Below are 21,158 nucleotides of genomic sequence, written 5' to 3'. Positions count from 1 at the left end.
AACCTTCAGTTTGACCCACTTTGGTTCTAACACAGCTTTTGCAATTTTGATACAATGCTATTACAATCTGCATTGTTTCATTCCTAATCTGTGCCTCTGTCAATGTTTTCCATACCAAATTCCTTGGGACACTGTCATATGCCTTTTCAGTATCTAGAAACGTTACTACCATGTCCTTTCCATATGCCCAATACCTCTCCATCATTTGACACAATGTAAATATTGGGTCACTTGTGGACCTACCTCTTCTGAATCCATTCTGGTGTTCTGCCAATTTTCCCTTTACTGTGTCTTATTCGTCTATCCAAGATTCTTTCAAGGATTTTAGCTGTATGAGGTATCAGTGTCACTCCTCTGTAATTTTCACATTGCTTCCTGTCTACGTTCTTGAAAATTGGTATAATGACCCCTTTCGTCCACTCTTTTGGAACAGTCTTTTCTCTCCATATCACTCGGAAGAGTCTATACAACCACCGTAGACCAACTTCTCCTGCTGCTATTATCATTTCTATGGTGACCTCGTCAATTCCAGCTGCCTTGCCTCGTTTCATTCTTTTAGTGGCCCACTCAATCTCTGCCATGGACACCTCGTTTTCCTTATCTTTCATCTGCAATAAATCTGATTCTTCGATTTCTCCTTGTACCGAGGTATTTTGCACGTTGTAAAGATTTTCAAAATATTTTTCCCACCTCTGCAATATATTCTGCTTCTGTGTCATCTCATCACTTACTCCTGTTCATTTTTAATGAAGTTAGCACCTTCTCCTGGGTTTTTCTGCTTTTTAAAATGTCTTTTTGTGTCTGGTTGTATCTTCTTCCAGAGATTCCGTGAATTTTTGCCAGCATTTCTTTTTCTCTTCTTGAACCACCCTGGAGCACTCCTTCTTGCACAACCTGTATTCTGTTTTGCATTCTGTTCTGTGTCTCAGCCATCTTTTCCAAGCTTGTTTCTTCCTTTTAACTATATCTTTTACCCTGTCATTCCACCAGGGCGTTTCTTGATCTTTCTTCCTGCCTGATACTCTTCCACAGGTCTTTTCTGCAGACTCGACCATGACTGTTTTAAAGTATGCCCATTCTTCATCGACCCTTCTGATGTCTTCCTTAGGTATACTTGTTTTAATGTGTGTCCGGAACTCTTCCTTTATTTCCTTCTCTTGCAATTTCCACACCCTTAGCTTTCTCTGCCTAATCTCAGTCATCTTTTGTATCTTTCCCATCTTTAACTTAGCTATCACAACTCTGTGATCTCCTTCGAAAGATTCACTTGGGAGGGCTGTTACATCTACCAAAATTTTCCTGTTACCTTTCTCGACCAAAATGTAATCTATGAGAGTTTTGATTTTGTTATTCCAATTATATCTTGTTATTTTCTGACTGTTTTTCTTTCGAAACCATGCGTTACCGATGATCAGCTCATTTCTTCTACAAAAGTCTACCAAAATATCTCCAGCCTTGTTTCTCTTCCCATATCCAAATGTACCTATAATCTTCTGTCTCTTTTTCTTTCCTGACCTACTTGGGCATTCATGACTCCTATGATCACAACTTGGTTGTCCTGTATATGGCCTTCCAGATATTCAAGGTATTCCTGTAGATGTTCGTGGAGCATACCCTTGAATTATATCTGTAACACCAGTGTCAAGTCTCAATCTGACCTTAATCAACCTGTCATTTATGTTTGCCACCAATTCAAGGTATTCCTTCAGGTCTTTTCTAATTATTTTATTTTATTAGAAATATGCATATCTATTATGTGGCACTTCAAAGTTCTGGATAAAGATGTATGGTTTGTTGAAATGATTAATTAGCCTTGCTAACATGGATATGAGTTGCATCATATTGATTACAAATCTAAAATGGGATGTAATTATACTATTGGAAAATAGTAATTGATGGTGGGTTTTATGATAAAATTGTGATTAGAGGTACTGCCAGGGGCATCATGATCATAGGTATCTCTTGTGTTATTGTTACATGGGTTAAGTGCGTTCCAGTTTGTTTTTCTTTCTTTTTCTCCTCATTGCTTATACACTGCTGGTTATAAATAAGAAAGTTTCAACTTTTGTGCTTTCTCCATACACATTCCTTGTTTGAGATGACATCAAGATATTATTTTGTACCATAGATTTTGTCTGGGTATGCCAGTCTTTTGCAAAATCTTTTTTTCAGTGTGTTTTGAAACTTAAACATATGAATGAATTCAGTTGCATTTAATTATGGAGAAATGCTATCTCCTTCACTTTCTTAATTAGTATATTATTGAGATGAAGTACAAGATATAATATATACCTTATTAGTTTATTTGTTTTTTATATGTTTAATTCCAGATTCGAGAAGCTCAAACTGTGCGAAGTATATTTCAAGATAATTCCACACTCTGTAATGAAGTAAACGAGAAGGTGATCCAGCACTTTGTTCATTGCATTGAAACACATGGTCGACATGTTCAGTATCTAAAGTTCTTGCAGACAATTGTAAAAGCAGAAAATCAGTTCATAAGGAAATGTCAGGACATGGTTATGCAAGAAGTAAGTCTGTTATCAGCATTATTTATATGATGTTTTTGAAATGTCTATGTGAAAAATGTTAAAATGAAGGTATTATTTTGCAGCTGGTGAATGCTGGAGAAGATGTGCTTGTGTTCTACAATGATAAATCATCTTTCAATCAATTTGTTGAAATGATGAGGTCAATGAGGCATCGTATGGATGAAAGCAGTGCTCTGAGGTGAGCCAAATTGAAAACATTATTCTTGAAAGAAATTCTCTGATAGTGGGGAAATCTGGGCTGTGGTGAATACAGATAGAATTGCATTTGAACAAACACTAGCAGAAATGCATTGAAGAACACCTAGTAAACTTCATCCAAACATTTTTTACAACACAAACTGTATGTGAGTACAGGGCATACTGATTGTATGTGGGAGGGCACCACTCATCTGCACTTGTATGCAGCCATGAGACCAATCTCTTATTGTAGGTCGTCTGACAACACAACAAGTGCAGTTGGCTGTGGGATTCCATTGCATTTTAATCAGAGTGTATCTTCAATGTCTGGAAGATGATGACAAGCACCAGTTGAACAATTAAATGACTTTGAGTGTGGCTGTATAGTGGAACTCAGAGAGTGTGGCTGGATGTTCTGCAGAATTGCCACTTACTTGGTGCATGACATATCATTAGTTCGCTCGTTGTGGTGAAAATGGGAAACAGAGGGTTCCCACAGACGCCTTGCCCCACCGGTGCCACCTCGTTGCACTGATGAGCACTTGATCAGAAGGATTATTCAGGCTCCCCTAACTTACAGAAACAGCAGCTGCATGTGCAGTCAGAGCCACTGTGGTTTCCCATGTGTCTGCATGAACAGAAAACAATCTTTTATGGATGTAGGTTTACATTCTCGTGTTCCTCTGCTACATTAACCCTGACACCTGTTCATTATGAATGTCTCCGATGGTGTCAGGAGAGTGTGTACTGGAGATGTGAATTGAGGTAGTGCTGTGCTGTTCTGTTCATTCATTAAAGTCGTTTCTGTCTTAGACAAAGTAATGCCTGTGTTTGCATTCATAGATGTGCAAGTGGGCGGAACGTTCCATCATGGATTCACACTGGCCATACTGGAACTACATGTGGTATTATAGAATGGGGGGCCGTAATCTAAACAACCCCGTTATTCATTCTGGGGTGCATGAATGGTGTGTTGTATATCTGTGATAATATAGTGTAAAACAAAAGCAAACCTATTCAGTACTGTTTGTTGTAACCTTAAAAAAGTTACATATGATGATGATGAATGATGTGGGTAGATTTGTCAGTTGGAGGAATTAGGACTAGAATTGTGTCCGTGTATTCACCATGTGAGGGTGCAGATGAGGATGAAGTTGACAAGTTTTATGAAGCATTGAGTGACATCGTGGTCAGGGTCAACAGCAAGGACAGAATAGTGCTAATGGGCGATTTCAATGCGAGAGTTGGGGATAGAACTGAAGGATACGAAAGGGTGATTGGTAAATGTGGGGAACATATGGAAGCTAATGGGAATGGGAAACGTTTGCTGGACTTCTGTGCTGGTATGGGTTTAGCTGTTATGAATACATTCTTTAAGCTTAAGGCTATTCACCGCTACACATGGGAGGCTAGGGGTACCAGATCCATAATAGACTATATCTTAACAGACTTTGGATTCAGGAAATCTGTTAGGAATGTACGAGTTTTCCGCAGATTTTTCGATGATACAGACCACTATCTGATCTGTAGTGAACTAAGTATCTCTAGGCCTAGGGTAGAGAAAGTGAAATCTGTCTGCAAACGAATAAGAGTAGAAAATCTCCAGGACGAGGAAATTAGACAGAAGTACATGGATATGATTAGTAAGAAGTTTCGAACAGTAGACAGTAAGCAGGTTCAGGATATAGAAAGTGAATGGGTGGCATACAGGGATGCTGTAGTAGAAACAGCAAGGGAATGCCTTGGAACAACTGTGTGTAAAGATGGGAAAAGGCGAACATCTTGGTGGAATGATGAAGTGAGAGCAGCTTGTAAACATAAAAAGAAGGCTTATCAGAAATGGCTCCAAACAAGGGCCGAGGCAGACAGGGATTTGTACGTAGATGAAAGAAACAGAGCGAAACAAATAGTTGTTGAATCCAAAAAGAAGTCATGGGAAGATTTTGGTAATAACCTGGAAAGACTAGGTCAAGCAGCAGGGAAACCTTTCTGGACAGTAATAAAGAATCATAGGAAGGGAGGAAAAAAGGAAATGAACAGTGTTTTGAGTAATTCAGGCGAACTCATAATAGATCCCAGGGAATCACTGGAGAGGTGGAGGGAATATTTTGAACATCTTCTCAATGTAAAAGGAAATCATCCTGGTGGTGTTGCAAACAGCCAAGCTCATGGGGAGGATGATGTTGGTGAAATTATGCTTGAGGAAATGGAAAGGGTGGTAAATAAACTCCATTGTCACAAAGCAGCAGGAATAGATGAAATTAGACCTGAAATGGTGAAGTATAGTGGGAAGGCAGGGATGAAATGGCTTCATAGAGTAGTAAAATTAGCATGGAGTGGTTGGTAAGGTACCTTCAGATTGGGCAAAAGCAGTAATTGCACCTATCTATAAGCAAGGGAACAAGAAGGATTGCAAGAACTATCGAAGTATCTCATTGATTAGTATACCAGGCAAAGTATTCACTGGAAGGGAGGGTGCGATCAGTCGTTGAGAGGAAGTTGGATGAAACCCAGTGTGGTTTCAGACCACAGCGAGGCTGTCAGGATCAGACTTTCAGTATGCGCCAGGTAATTGAGAAATGCTATGAGAGGAATAGGCAGTTGTGTTTATGTTTCATAGACCTAGAGAAAGCATATGACGGGGTACCAAGGGAAAAGATGTTCGCCATACGGGGGGACTATGGAATTAAAGGTAGATTATTAAAATCAATCAAAGGTATTTATGTTGACAATTGGGCTTCAGTGAGAATTGATGGTAGAATGAGTTCTTGGTTCAGGGTACTTACAGGGGTTAGACAAGGCTGTAATCTTTCACCTTTGCTGTTCGTAGTTTACATGGATCATCTGCTGAAAAGTATAAAATGGCAGGGAGGAATTCAGCCAGGTGGAAATATACTAAGCGGTCTGGCCTATGCTGACGACTTGGTCATAATGGCAGATTGTGCCGAAAGCCTGCAGTCTAATATCTTGGAACTTGAAAATAGGTGCAATGAGTATGGTGTGAAAATTAGCCTCTCGAAGACTAAATTGATGTCAGTAGGTAAGAAATTCAACAGAATTGAATGTCAGATTGGTGGTACAAAGCTAGAACAGGTCGATAATTTCAAGTATTTAGGTTGTGTGTTCTCCCAGGATGGTAATATAGTAAGTGAGATTGAATCAAGGTGTTATAAAGCTAATGCTGTGAGCTCGCAGTTATGATCAACAGTATTCTGTAAGAAGGAAGTCAGCTCCCAGACGAAACTATCTTTACATTGGTCTGTTTTCAGACCAACTTTGCTTTACGGGAGCGAAAGCTGGGTGGACTCAGGATATCTTATTCATAAGTTAGAAGTAACAGACATGAAAGTAGCAAGAATGATTGCTGGAACAAACAGGTGGGAACAATGGCAGGATGGTACTCGGAATGAGGAGATAAAGGCTAATTTAAGGGTGAACTCGATGGATGAAGCTGTACGCATAAACCGGCTTCGGTGGTGGGGTCATGTGAGGCGAATGAAGGAGGATAGTTTACCTAGAAGAATAGTGGCCTCTGCTATGGAGGGTAAGAGAAGTAGAGGTAGACCAAGACGACGATGGTTAGACTCGGTTTCTAACGATTTAAAGATAAGAGGTATAGAACTAAATGAGGCCACTACACTAGTTGCCAATTGAGGAATGTGGCGACGTTTAGTAAATTCGCAGGGGCTTGCAGACTGAACGCTGAAAGGCATAACAGTCTATAATGATTATGTATGTATGTATATTTTTTGACAAAATCAAAGTTAAGGCAAGGCATGAATATGGATACAATGAAGCAATGTCTTGCCGTAACTTTGATTTTGACTGATGATGGTCTCTGGTAAGACCAAAACTAGTTTCAACAAATGTGGCGGTCCGTTCCAAATCTCGTCTTATCCATCATAAGTGATTTTTTCAGGAAAAGCGAAAAACCTGTAATTTTTGTAATATAAGTCTCACTTGTTTAACTGTATTATGACGCGTTCAAGTCCAATGTCATAGGGTCGTCTTACTGAAGAATTATAAATATAATTAGTAGAACGTCAATAAATTACATTTGTATTTTGGATAAGACGAGTTTTGGAGCACCCCAAAAAATTCAAAATATATTACCTCACACAACTTATTTTTAAACAAGAGAAATGAAAGGAATGAGAATATAATGTTGTAATAAAACTCATCAGTACACTCATGCACCTTTTTGCTATCAGTATAATGATATTCACAAATAAATTAAACACAGCAGTGTGATTTATCATATTTACATCCTATCCATAGTATTTGGAGAGAATTCTTCCTTTATAGGCTACACTGCACTCACAATAGAAGTAACTTGAACAATAAAACATCACTTTGTTGTTAATCAAACTCTCAAATCTGTTCCCTCCTCTTGAGATCCATCACACAGAACTTCTGTTTCATCAACAAGATTGTTTTAGTCCACAGAAATTGAGGTGAACAGATTCTTATAAAAAGAAAGCAACTCATTCCTATCCCAATCCATTCCAAAATGCTTTTATAGCAAACTTTTTACGTCCTTTACTTTGGCGGGATTCATGTTTACTCCTGGCAATAATTCAGGTGGCATTAGCATATCTCGCAGGCGTTTTCCCTTTTTCATTATGGATTTTCCTAAACCGATGTCTGAGTTGTAATGAGGTTCTCCCCATAAGGGTGACATTTGCCAGTGAGTCTTTGCTAATAACAAATCGTTTCACTGAAGAAAATTCAAAGTGCCAAGATGCAGGCATTTTCATCATATTTTCAGAAACCATTTTCCAATTGTTCACCGAGCAGTCTCTGCCAAACTTGAAGACTTCAGCATGTTTGCTAAAGATGTCTTCATATTCTGCTGGATTACAGATTATAGGGCATTTCCGTATCTCTCTCTCTCTCTCTCTCTCTCTCTCTCTCTCTCTATCTCTCTCTCTCTCTCTCTCGACTTGAGCAAATACCCTGTCAGAGGGCAGAAATAGTGGCCTGTCATAGGAAAGACCAATTCAACACATTCTGTATTAGGCGGAGCTGTGTGTGTCAAGAAATATGAGCACATTGCAATCATTGTAGATTTGCGGTTCTGTCCTCCGCAGCCATCCGCACGAATTCGTATAGTTGTCAAGTTTGACAAATCAGTTTGTGATAATTGATGGTAAACTGCAAATGACGTTTCATTAGACCCCTTGTTGAATTCATGCTCCATCCATGTGTATGTAAAAACATTCACCTTTGCCAACTTGGCATGTGAGGTACCCCTCACAATGGTAAAATTATAGGTGTACAATTGGCGACTGTAATAGGCAATTTGATCTGGAACTTTTGGATTCACAAGATTCTTTTGGCAGTCAAATGAAAATATTGCCATACTGTCACTTTCTTCTTGGAGCTTTTTGAAACAAGCTGCAGCCCTTAGTTGGTATACTCTAAGTTCCAAAATTAAATCATTCTTCACTGATATGTTCGAACTTTCAAGTTTAATTTTCTTCTTGAGCTCTATGCACTTTGAGCAAGCGTCAGTAACTGGTGTTCCGAATCCTATGTTGTAGCAACGCATAAAAATTTCACGGAAGAACCACCGCTTCACCCTGAGTTCTTCAGGTGATTTCTTGTTATACATTTTGTAAAGCTTAGCGATGCTTAAATTTCCGGGTAGATACTGTCTGACCGGTGACTTTCCACGGCAATAGTGACTTTCACAACACTGCAAACTTTCAATGAAGCGTTTCATGGAGTGCCTCTTTTCAGTGTACTCTGGTTTGATCCTAGCTCCTCCCCTCTTTTCTGTTGGAAGTTTCCCTGTCGTGAAGTGATTTCTGGCAATCCTCTGCTGACATGCAATACATTCAAGAATGTCTTTTGGCAGACCTGAATGTGAAACTGTTCTGTATTAGCAAGTTTTATATACCTTCCACAACAAGAGCAATATTTTTGGTCATCTTAATACACTCTATTCACAGCACAAAACTGCATGAAAGACTAACACAGTTCAAGAACAACTCAAAGAGTGGAAAGACTGGCACAAAACGCGGGTAAATTGTAGCGTGAGTCACGTGGTGAAATTATCCATACCTTTTGGTTGATTGCATATGGCGAGTTTTGGAACGACAAGCGCCGTGGATAAGGCGAGTTATGGAACAATAGCCTAAGTTTGGTGACAGATTTCTATGGGAAAAGGCGAGTTTTGGTGCTTAATTTTGTGTTAGAACTATCACAAACATCACCAAGGAGGCAATGCTACCTCTAACTCATTAAAAAAAAAAAAAAATGGATAAGACGAGTTTTGGAACGGACCGCCTCAAATATATGTCACTTTTTTAAGGTAACAACAAACAGTATTGAATAGGTTTGCTTTTGTTTTACACTATATTGCTCTGCAATACAGATTAATATGAAATTTATTACCTATGATAATCTGTGATGATGTCAGTCCTGTCCTCGGACCCTATCTCGACACACTGCAGGAGCCAGTCCCCCAACACAATAACATGTCCTCATGTTGCTAGGGCAACGCAGTGTGTTCTACATCGTATATGCTTGCTACCCTAGCTTACTAGATCTCCACGTCTCAGCCCCATTGAGTATGTGTGGGACATGACGAGATGGTGCCTGATATCCTGCCCAGCTCTGGCAACCACCATCGCGCAGCTATGTCAAGAAGCACAGTGAACATGGTATACCATACCCCAGACAGGCATTCAGCATTTGAATGACAGATTACACCCCAGAATCGCTGCATGTTTGGCTATTCGGAGTGGTTACTTTCCTTGTTAGGGTGGCTTGCTGTATGTGTTGCATTTAATGTTCTGGATGTCCCACGGACTTGATGGTTTGCTAAGTCCCACATACTAACTTCTGCTTGTGTATTAGCTTTAGAGCAGATGTGTGTATTCCTACGGGTTGTTCTTAAATGCATTTTTATTGCATGTTATAAATCGCATTCCATATTGATGGTTATCACTTTACAAATAAAAAAGTCTTATATTGTCCTCCTTTTTCAATACAAAGAACCATCTATAATAGATGGGATAATATCTCTACATATTTCAGCCTATCTAAAGGCCATCCTCAGTAGAAGCTCAAATATTACATATATGCAAACAAATAAAAATGTGTGGAATTAAAAGCCAATGATCATGATTAACATATTAAAAAACATATTACAAACATGTAGAGGTAAAAAGAATTCCTCTCATCTAAAAACTCATTTGGTTGATATAAAACTTGGAAATATGTGTTGCACAGCATAGGGAGACTGTCAATAAGGGGACAGTGAGTATGCATCATCTGTAATGGAAAAAAGGGGGATGAATGGATAAACCTAAAACCAAAAATATCGCATGAAAAGAAAATACTCAATCAACTTACTGGTTAGAAGGCTGTCAAATGCATACTTCCACACATACTATTTTGCCCATTCAGTTGAAGAGAGTCATGAGTAGAGATGGGAATTTGCCTACTTTATTCCTGTGATCAGAAACATAGGCTTTTGAGATATAAATCCATTTTAGAGTCCTTTAATCTAGATTTCATTGGATTTGTTGTGCCTATAAATGCCTATTTCAGGGGTTTGTGCCTATTTGGAGTATAATTGCCTATATGATGCCTTTTGAATCTGTTTTAAAGAAGCCGATTTTCTTTAGTGCATTATATATTAACTGATGTGTTCGACAGTATTATCTTCTCATTTCTCAAGATCTGTTTACCCCACGAACAAAAGTGGGAATTCTCGGAAGTCACCAAAAATAGTTCCTGGGAAATTTCCGTCAGGAGAAACAAGGAACAATTTGACCCCTCCAACCATTTAAGACATATGCGAGAACCAATCAGCATTGAACTACGTTGCACAACCCATATCCCTTATACTGTACCTCCTTCTCAATGTGAACTGTTGTACGTGTACATTTTATCTTCAGAACGTGTTGTGATTTATTGTGAAGAAGAAGTAGGCCTATGCCTGTGGCAATGCCCAAAGAAAAATCACCAGACGAGTTGGCTGTGCGTTTAGGGGCGTGCAGCTGTGAGCTTGCATTCGGGAGATAGTGGGTTCGAGCCCCACTGCCGGCAGCCCTGAAGATGGTTTTCCGTGGTTTCCCACTTTCACACCAGGCAAATGCTGGAGCTGTACCTTAATTAAGTCCATGGTCGCTTCCTTCCCACTCCTAGGCCTTTCCCATCCCATTGTCACCATAAGATCTATCTGTGTCAGCGTGATGTAAAAAAATTGTAATTGCAAAGAAAAATCGTTGTCCTACTGACTGAAGTGGTGGATCACAGGGGATCTCAATGTCACTTCGGATGGAAGGGTAGTCTTCTGCCAAGCTTGCTGTAAGGAGGTAAGTTCGTTTGTTCCTTTTATCTTTTTTTATGACTGAACTACGATCACATTTCATTGTAGCATTTATAGGCCTATTAATTTATGTATTTTGAAAAGTTGTTTTGTTGGAATGCTGCATTCGTCGTGAACTTTCAGTAATTTATATTGCTAAAATATAAATAATCATTTAATTACTGAACGAGGAGTTAGAATACCAGTGGTCTCTTGTCACAGAGTGGAAGAAAATTAAAAATCTGTATTTTAAACTCTGATTCATTTCCTGTGAAAATAGAGATTTACAACTGAAATATTTTCTTTCTTTCTTTCTTTCTTTCTTTCTTTCTTTCTTTCTTTCTTTCTTAATCTGTTTACCCTCCAGGGTAGGTTTTATTCTCGGACTCTGAGAAAGATCCCACCTATACCGTCTCAAGGGCAGTGTACTGGAACGTGAGATTTGGGTCGTGGAATACAACTGGGGAGGAGAACTAGTACCTTGCCCAGACAGCCTCACCTTCTCTTCTAAACAGGGACCTTGTGAATGCATGGGAAGATTGGAAGGGGCAGGCAAAGAAGAGGTAAGGAAGTGGCCGCGTCCTTAAGTTACGTACCATCCCTGCATTTTCCTGGAGGAGAAGTGGGAAACTACAGAAAACCACTTCGAAGATGGCTGAGGTGGGAATCAGACCCACCTCTACTCAGTTGACCTCCGAATGCTGAGTGGACCCCGTTCCAGCCCTTGTGCCACTTTTCAAATTTCGTGGCAGGGTCGGGAACCGAACCCGGTCCTCCATGGGTGGCGGCTAATCATGCTAACTACTACACCACAAAAGCGGACTACAACTGAAATGTAATTTTTAAAAATCGTGAGTAAATTTCACCAGCGCTATGTTTAGGCTGTAGTGAACTCTGTTATGCTTTTGCTAAGCCTTCACGAAACATAGGTTGAAGATCGAATGTGGTGCAGTTAGGACGATGTCACAGGGGCTAGACATACCAGATGGCACGGCTTGGACAGTGTCGCAGCGTGTTTTACAAGGCTGGATAGACTATCTTTATAAGACCAGGCCAGTGAAAGACTGTTCGTCTGGATTGGTGAGGTCCAGTTAGTAACAGTCGTGCTGTGGGGGAGGGGGGCAAGCAAAGATAGTGTGGGGTGCTCTAGCATCCCATCTAGAGTCTTGCAAAATTGTGACGGAAAGTAAGGTTATGGACGAATGCCACGACAATTTCAAATCACGCTGACCGAATCCGGCGAATAGCAACATATAAAATGTTCACAAATCTGAGATTTATAGTGCCTCCATTTTAATTCTTCTATATAAGTAAGAATACTGCTAGGGGCAGCTTGGTGAGTCCCTGGCAAGCATAGAGGAAGGATCTCTCCTCTATGCTACTCAGGTGCCGTTTCACGTCATTTTCATTACTTTTTTACCCGGTTAACTCGGCAGGAAACTGCCAGATTATAACTGAACATTTTTGAGGGCATACGAGGGTGAGTCAATACATAAGTCGCAAACATGTGTGTGCCTTATACCATTTGAAATTGTAACCGTTACTTCAGCGGCTACACCAAAAACAGTAAAGGGAGGAAAGTAAGTGCAATTACACAGTACCAAAGACCACTACACACACCATAAGACGTCTGATGAACTACGTGGAACTCCGCCGATAACAACACTGGTAAATATCAGTAGGGCCAACTTGATGATAATAAACCAGGAACGTGGAAAGGGGCTGGGAACCTACCAAGGGCATGGAGATGGCTTAGGTTGCAGTTTCAAAAAAAAAAAAACTGTGATCCTTGATTTTCAAAAATATTATTTACAAATGGACTTTACAAAAGAATTCCAAACAAGTTCAGCCACACGTAAAGTACCGATACACAGGTTGTAAAGTACAAATTACATGTTCCTTGAGACACACAAATTGGACGTTCCTTGACAATAGCTTCCTACAAGTTCAAAGAGTCAAGCAAATACCGTACATCTAGTTACAGCCTAAGTCGTAATATGTTTTTACAATTTAGAGTGAAGTTGAACGTACCTTTCAAAATCTCTGAACAACATCATTGAAAAAGGGTAAAATCAGAAATATCTAAACTTGGCGCAGAGGCCAGTTCAACTTGGTCACACACTAAAAACACTTCTGTGCGGGGCAATGGAAAACTAGCGTGTGTCAAGTGACTCGGAACTACTAGAGACAAAACCCCAAGGTAAATACATAAAACAACAATTTACATGTTTAGGAAAATAAGGAAAGGGGAATGCCTCGAAAGCAAACAGGAAAGCCCAGCTGAAAAGCTAAGGCATCAGAAATAATTGAGTGGCGAGTCTGGGTGAGGTTAGGGCAAACTCCTATATGAAAAGCAAGCGAACATTAAATGAAATTTAAGGTGGAACAGAAATCAAGAGTGCTTACCCCAAAATGGCCCATCCCGGAAGCGAGGCGTCGTTGACGATGTCAGAACTTCGGACAGTCATGAGATAGAAGACAGACAGACAGACCCAGAATGTGTGGACAGACAGACCACGAAATGCTGCCTCGCTCTCTTTAAAAGGGAACCCTGGCCTTGGAGTAGCCAATCAGAACGCAGTAGCCTGCCTATCACCACACAGATTCACCAATCACAACTCCTACTTCAGTCGCAATGTTTAAATAACTTTCTCGAATACGCACGATCGTGAATCTTCCATTTCCAGAACAATTAGAACATACTTTCTAGAATACCTAACTAACAAAGGCCAACATACCCTGTTCCAAAATTTATGTCACCTTTCTGGACAGTTCCAGTGAATATAGAAATGAAATCTAGTTGTTACAAATACCATATGTTACCAAATATTTACACTGTACAGGTTAGGTCGTTACATGGAAAATATTTTAGCCCAATGCTCCAGATCATACAGTAAGTACTACTTACAAGGTTTACAAATAAAATCTTCTATAAGCACTTTCCACTTCCAATATATTTTACACCAGTGTCAAAAATTACGCACGCAAGTTTTGCCAGCAGATGGCAGCATATTTATGCTTGTTGTACGACATCTCGCAGGCACTCAGTCAGTCAGAGTCTGTTAGTGCACGATGGCACATGTGTTGCATGACTGTACACAAGGAGAACAGCCTTATGATGAAACTGTGAATGCCGCGTCATACTGCACCCCCCTGCGGGAACTCCGACAGGCCATTCGCCGCAAGCGACCTGGACTCTTGTCAAAGGGTGTGATTCTTCTGGATGACAATGCCCGCCCGCCCTCACACAGCAAGACTAACACAGGAGCTGTTACGAACATTTCATTGGGAACGCTTGGAACATCCACCGTACAGTCCTGACTTAGCCCCCAGTGATTTTCATCTGTTTGGGCTCGTAAAAAATCATTTGGGAGGCCGTCATTTTGATACAGATGATGCTGTAATCTATGAGGTTAAACGTTGGCTGCGACAGCAACCAAAGGACTTCTTTGCTGCTGGCTTTCAAGGACTCGTAAAGAGATGGGATAAGTGCCTGAATGTACATGGTGAATATGTGGAAAAGTGAAATAAATGTCAGAAAGTAATTTTGATTATTTTTGCCTCAATTCAGTTTTGTGACTTAACCCTTACCCCTCGAATTAAAGTTCTCCATGTTGCCTCTACTACTCGTATTTTAAATGTACATTTTTAACTTATATGACCTGTATTAATCTTTCACGATTTTGGAGATAGCACTGGCTTTTAAATGATGTAGTTAGGCTATACACGTTTACAACAAGCTATACTGGAGCAAATAAAAGCAATATGTGGAATTTAAGACGAATTATTTTGCATTTTTATTATTATTGTTATTACCGTTATTGCATACCGATTGGTTTCGTTAATAATTTAGTGTACAAATTATCGCTTAAAAGCAATTGAAAAACTCTATTCAGTCTCTGTTTTGATACCTCGCGGTAGTTTGTAGGCTGAAACCACTGTAAACGGCAATTTCTTGAAATCTGAATCTGTTGATTTATAATTGTGCCAGCCGTCAGCATCAGGTACATGTTGGGTTACGGTACACAAACCGACCATCGTCAGTTCACTTTTAGGCATCGTGAAATGCTATTCGATATATTCATTAGGAGCAGAGGTGCGAAAATACTGTGGTTTTGTGTGTTGCCTGACATATACAACATATATATGACTAGAAGAGCACATGGCGATCATGTTTGTTCACTATCGCTCAAGCATTCATGTGCGTGAGTGGACAACTGACGGCTACACTGCCATCTAAATAATAGATTTTTGACTGACTGTCGAATAGTATCTGGATTCTGCAAAGTTCCACACGGAACTAAAAGATGGCAGTACAGTATATCAACGTGTATTTTGTCGGCTAAAAGACGGCAGACGAGCTGTGGGCGATAAAATGCCATGTCGGGTCTCCCCCGACATGCGACTGGAACGGAAATATTGTAATGTCGGGCCTCACCTGACAGACGAGTGATAAAGGTTAATATTGATTCACCCTCGTACTTCCATGTAAATTACGAATTCTCTTGTTCCTACTTTAAAGTTTTGTATTTGTAGAAACATCACCTCTAATCGTCTTTTTATTTTTTTATGAAACAAATGCGTTATATACTAAGCATGATACCGGGCGAGTTGGCCGTGCGCGTAGAGGCGCGTGGCTGTGAGCATGCATCCGGGAGATAGTAGGTTCGAATCCCACTATCGGCAGCCCTGAAGATGGTTTTCCGTGGTTTCCCAATTTCACACCAGGCAAATGCTGGGGCTGTACCTTAATTAAGGCCACGGCCGCTTCCTTCCAACTCCTAGGCCTTTCCTATCCCATCGTCGCCATAAGACCTATCTGTGTCGGTGCAACGTAAAGCCCCTAGGAAAAAAAAAAACTAAGCATGATTGCCAATTAGGCCAGCTGTAGAAATTTAAGATACAGGAACATTGTAATTTAAGTCAATTTTATTATTTTTCACATCAAATGTGAAAACATACCATATAGATCAACAAAGAAATACTGCGATTTGACATGAGTACAGATAACATTGTCATCACAGCTGTTCTACCAGTCTACTGTGAACAGTGACCAACAACAATTTTCTATAAACCTGTGCACTGCAATATTGGGAGCTAATATCCTCTGCATAAATTGAAACATCATCAAACTTCAACAAGCTGCCGGGAGCAATAACGAGTTGGAGAAGAGTGGCTTTCCTCTGGTGGAGTCATTTAGGGTTGTGGAAGAAGTCAGGAGAAGTTTTGACCGAACCTCTGGAATGGTAGCCTCTGTCAGCAAAAAGTTCCGTAAGTGTCCTGCAGCAGAATCCATGATGGAAAGCGACAGTAAAAGTAGCCAGGGTGCTACGAGGTGAGCTAGATGAAGCAGTTGAACTAAAACCAGATGAAGTGTCTTCATTGAAGTTTTGTCCAATCACTTCTTGTGATGTTGAGAGATCTTTCTCTCAGTACAAAACAGTCTGCCCGACAGGAGAATGTTACCGGAAAACATTGAAAAGTTGCTTGTTGTAAATTCCTTTTATAGTAATTGAGTGTGTTATTTAAATTATAAGTACCTTCTTCATGCCTATTTTGTTGCCTATTTTACATGTTAGTGCCTATTTACATGCCTAAATGGCTAATTTAAGAGCCTATATGCCTGCCTATTTTAACTGTTTTTAGTGCCTATAATTCTCATCTCTAGTCATGAGGATACAAAGGGATAGATAGTTCACGAGTCATTTTCATTCCTGTTTAAGAGATAAGAAAAATACTTTTTTAACAAAGAAATAAATAAGTTGTGGAATAATAAATTTCATGAAATCAAACTTTTATTTTTAAAAAGACAAAATTATTAAATTAAAGGTCACGTACAAAATTTTACAACTCATAAATATGACTTAAATCTTGATTAATGCCAGAAATTAAGTTGTTTTAGTAAGTCAGTCTTAAACAATTTATCAAATACAAAATTGAATTTAAGTTTACATTTACTTTAATACTCATTCCAGTTTTTAAATCTTCAACAATTATGTGGAAGGAAAGAAATTTTTAAACAAAATCCAAGAAGTAAACTTCCAAGTTCACTCTGTTTTCTATAGAAATAGTCATGATATAGCATTAATCTTTAAAGAAAGGAAGAAAGTCACAGTACATTGAATTTAACTAAAAACAATTTTTATTAAATATTAGTCTTCAAAGAAACTAATTCAGAGTCCATTGAATTTAACTGACAAACAACTATTAAGGCTTTATAAAGCAATTAATGATGTCACACTTTCCCTGGATTAACATTTTAAAATTTTACTCAACAAAAAAGAAATTAATTTAATTAAATTCTCTCCATTCCTATAGGAAGATAATTCAACCAAAACCAAGTCACAGCAGTGACATCTCACAGCAGAGAGTTACAATTGTCATTATGGAAAATTACTTTGAACATGACCACAAGTAAATCACAATGATGTGCTGAAAAAATGACAAATACCATCTATTCACAACATAAAATAAATCCAATACGTATAATGGGTCCTTGTTATTTACAGAAATTTGCATTAAATATTCTAACTTGGTACATATTTAGGCCTATTATGTTATTATTATAGGGAATAAATAATATATCATTTGGAGTACTCATATAAAAAATTGAAGATCATGTGAAATCTAACTCTCAGTTAATGAAGATGATGTACAATTAATTTGTGACTGACATAAAATAGTAATTTATTTGGTCTTACGCAATCATGACACTAGTAAGAATAATCATCAAAGTCAAGTCGGGTTGACTCGAATAAATCAATAGCCTAAGCTGAATAAAAGTATCAGAATACCTAACTCTTTTTCAACGTAGGCAGGCGTTATTCCTGTAGCATGCTAGCTTTATTGAGTGCATAATCAAAATTACCTGAATAAAATAACACAATACTCAAATCATGAATTATTGCTTTTTGCCAACTGGTGCTCTGAAATATTTACATCTGAATGCGGTAATAGGCTCGATGACCTGACTGTATTTTCCAGCAGTGAAATTCAGTTCACACGTGTTAACACAGAATAAAGTTTGAGTACACACCCCAACATAAAAAAGTATCATCAGCAACCAGTAAACCCCCCCCAATGGCACTACAGTCCTTGAAGGGCTTTGGCCAACTAAGCAACCGCTGCTCAGCGCGAAGGCCTGCAGATTACGAGGTGTCATGTGGTCAGTACAACGAATCCTCTTGGTCGTTATTCTTGGCGTTGTAGACCAGGGCCGCTATCTCACCGTCAGATAGCTCCTCAATTCTAATCACGTAGGCTGAGTAAACCTTGAACCAGCCCTCAGGTCCAGGTAAAAATCCCTGACATGGCCGGGAATCGAACCCGGGGCCTCCGCATGAGAGGCAGGTACGCTACCCCTACACCACGGGGTCAACCAGTAAACACTCGACTCAAATAATTAATTACACATTACTACTACTAATACTGCTGCTACTACTACTTCTACTACTACTACTACTACTGCTGCTGCTGCTGCTGCTGCTGCTGCTGCTGCTGCTGCTGCAATTCAAGATACACTGGCTGACTGCATTTGACATGTGGTAACGTGTCCACAACAGTGACCTTTCTCAAAACCATTCCTGACTTTTATTAGAAATAACACTCAAATCTGATTTAATTTAACCTTTGGGGTTCATGATTGTTAACTTATGAATATTATCATTCTATGATGACATATTTCAGAATAATTATATATGAATATATAATTCACATAACGCATGATTACAAGTTTTTCAAGAGGAAAGAACATGACATCCAATATTACAGTAGATAGGTACTTCAGAGAAATGAAATGGAGAGAAATACAGTGAACAAACCATTTCTACTAAGACTAATTTACACCAATAGAATATCTATGAGATGGTAACTTCAACAGAGTGGAAAGTTCATGATTCCCAAAAATTATTATAAGTTGTACTCACTTGAGAAGCGTCAAATGGCCATGTGGTGTCTGTAGTCCTTCCAGTAGCTCCATTTTAAGATCAGGGCATCACATCCATTGCTGCCATGAGGTTACAGTTGAAGTCTTTCAAAGTCTTGTATGTTCATCAAAGGAAGATCCTTTTATAGCTGGACCGATCATTACTTCCACTATGTCCTGAGTTCTTCTGCCTGAAAACTAAAAGAAAGTATTAAGTAGTGTGTTCCTACTTCATGTAGAATTCTCCAGAATGTAGTTAAGTTTGTGGATAACACTTAAGTAAGCTCGCCAAAATGTAGAATAATGAGATCAGATATCACTTTAAAGAGATGACCTTCTACTTGACATCAAACCATTTACCATTACCTATGAGCTATGTTGCCAATGTATGACATCGTTCACATCCTGGTGGATGACAAAAAAAATGCAAACTGGTCACCTTCATTTTTAAACTCATTGCAGTTTATGTGGACACACACACTCTGTTTAATTTATGAATAATTTAATTATATAATTTTCCCTTCCATTAAAAAACACTTACAAGAAAAGTAACTGAATTTTTCAGGTTTGAGTTGACCTTCATGCATGCGTCTAGTTACCATGCTCTCCCCTTGATTCCAAAGAGTTTTCAGTGGTGGTGGTGGTGGTATTGGAATAATAACAATAAGTTAATTTATTGATTTCACCTAATCAATACAGTAAGTCTTGTCTTAGCTGAATTTACTTTGGCATGTTAACTAAAATGGTACATGTTTCGCCTTGAATTTAGGCATCATCAGCCATTATCTTAACCTTAAAATAGAATCAGGCACCTGATTTACATATACATGGAATAAAACAGATTTTTTAAACAACCTTGGAGAGACTTGAACTGAAATCAACTAAAATTAAGATATGGTGGTGTTACTCGCTCAACTTGGGTCAAAGAGTTGGAAGGGACTAATACGTGTGTACATATTATAGACTGTTGTACTCAGTCTACAAGCCCCTGTAAGTGTACTAATTGCCTCCATAATCCTCTGTTTGCACCCACCACCTTGATCTCTCCTGTTCCTATGCTTCTTACTTTGAAACCCCCTGTGGGTGGGGGACGTAGATGAAGAATACACTCACGGTATCCCCTGCTTGTAATAAGAGGCAACTAAAAGGGGTCCCAGGGTCTCTCAACTTGGAAACGAGGGTTAGCGACCACGGGGCCCTTAGCTGAGTCCTGAAACTACTTGTGAATAGCACCATCATGCGGGGAAAGCCATGGGGTCACCTTTACTTGTGAGTAGTACCACTATGTTAGGTACACAATAGGTTTGTGATTAGTACCAGCAGAGAGCGGTTCACTGTGGGTTTCCAGTACCTATGATTAGTACCACTATATGCAGAACATCACAGGCTTACGTTGCATGTGATTTGTACCATTAAGTGGGAAACACCACGGTTCTGTGCGTTGCCTGTGATTAGTACCACTATTGAGCGACACTGTTGGTCTGCGTTGCCTGTGATTTGTACCCACTATGTGAGGAACACCACGGGATGGTAAGAGTCCCTCTGATTAGTACTCTTATGTGAGGTACACCATGGGTTTGCGTTGCCTATGATTGGCGCCATTATGTGAGAAACACCATAGGTCTGTGTTACCTGTACGACATCCAATACTTGTGAGTAGTACCATAATGTTGGGAACACTGTGAGTTTACGCTACCTTTGATTAGTACCACAACTTGAGAAATACCATGGTTCTTCTTTACTAGCGATAAGTGTCATTATGAGGGACCATTGAGCTGGATATTGAACCGCTTTAGACAACAAGCATCATCAATTCAGGATTGTGCTTTGGAAGCAGTCTCTTGGTCAGTCATATAGTTTCTGGGGAGGTGAGGCATTGTGGGTCGGATCCACTGTTTGTTTTAAATTCATATTCATCCATTCATTTTTCATCATCACGTTTTTTTGAATTCTGGTTGAATTTTGTACTTTTAAATTGTCATTGCCTTTCATTTCATTTCGTACCTATAGGGACTGATGACCTAGATGTTAGGCCCCTTTAAACAACAAGCATCATCACCACCTTACTTTGAAATACAGTAATTAAAAACTCCTAGCACTCTCTTTGCTCCTCTTACCTTCAATTGTTCAGTCCATTCTTCCGTAAGGTAACCTGTCCTCCTCCATTTGTCTTACATGATCC

General features: G+C 39.3%; 1 protein-coding gene across 5 annotated transcripts in view; it reads left to right on the top strand.

The window, feature by feature from the left end:
- The window catches only part of Itpr (Inositol 1,4,5,-trisphosphate receptor), a 1,013,977-nt gene that overhangs the window by 456,431 nt on the left and 536,388 nt on the right, over window positions 1-21,158 (top strand). For all 5 annotated transcript variants that reach the window (XM_067141353.2, XM_067141352.2, XM_067141351.2 and 2 more), the window contains exons 23-24: window positions 2,331-2,531; window positions 2,615-2,730. In XM_067141353.2, coding sequence (XP_066997454.1) covers window positions 2,331-2,531; window positions 2,615-2,730 — 317 coding nt within the window. The remainder of the gene's footprint in view (window positions 1-2,330; window positions 2,532-2,614; window positions 2,731-21,158) is intronic.

Source organism: Anabrus simplex, chromosome 2, assembly GCF_040414725.1.
Source record: "Anabrus simplex isolate iqAnaSimp1 chromosome 2, ASM4041472v1, whole genome shotgun sequence".
In the NCBI taxonomy this organism is placed as follows: Eukaryota; Metazoa; Arthropoda; class Insecta; order Orthoptera; family Tettigoniidae; genus Anabrus; species Anabrus simplex.
Note: the sequence above shows the minus strand (reverse complement) of the source record. Positions and strands in the feature narration are given on the sequence as shown.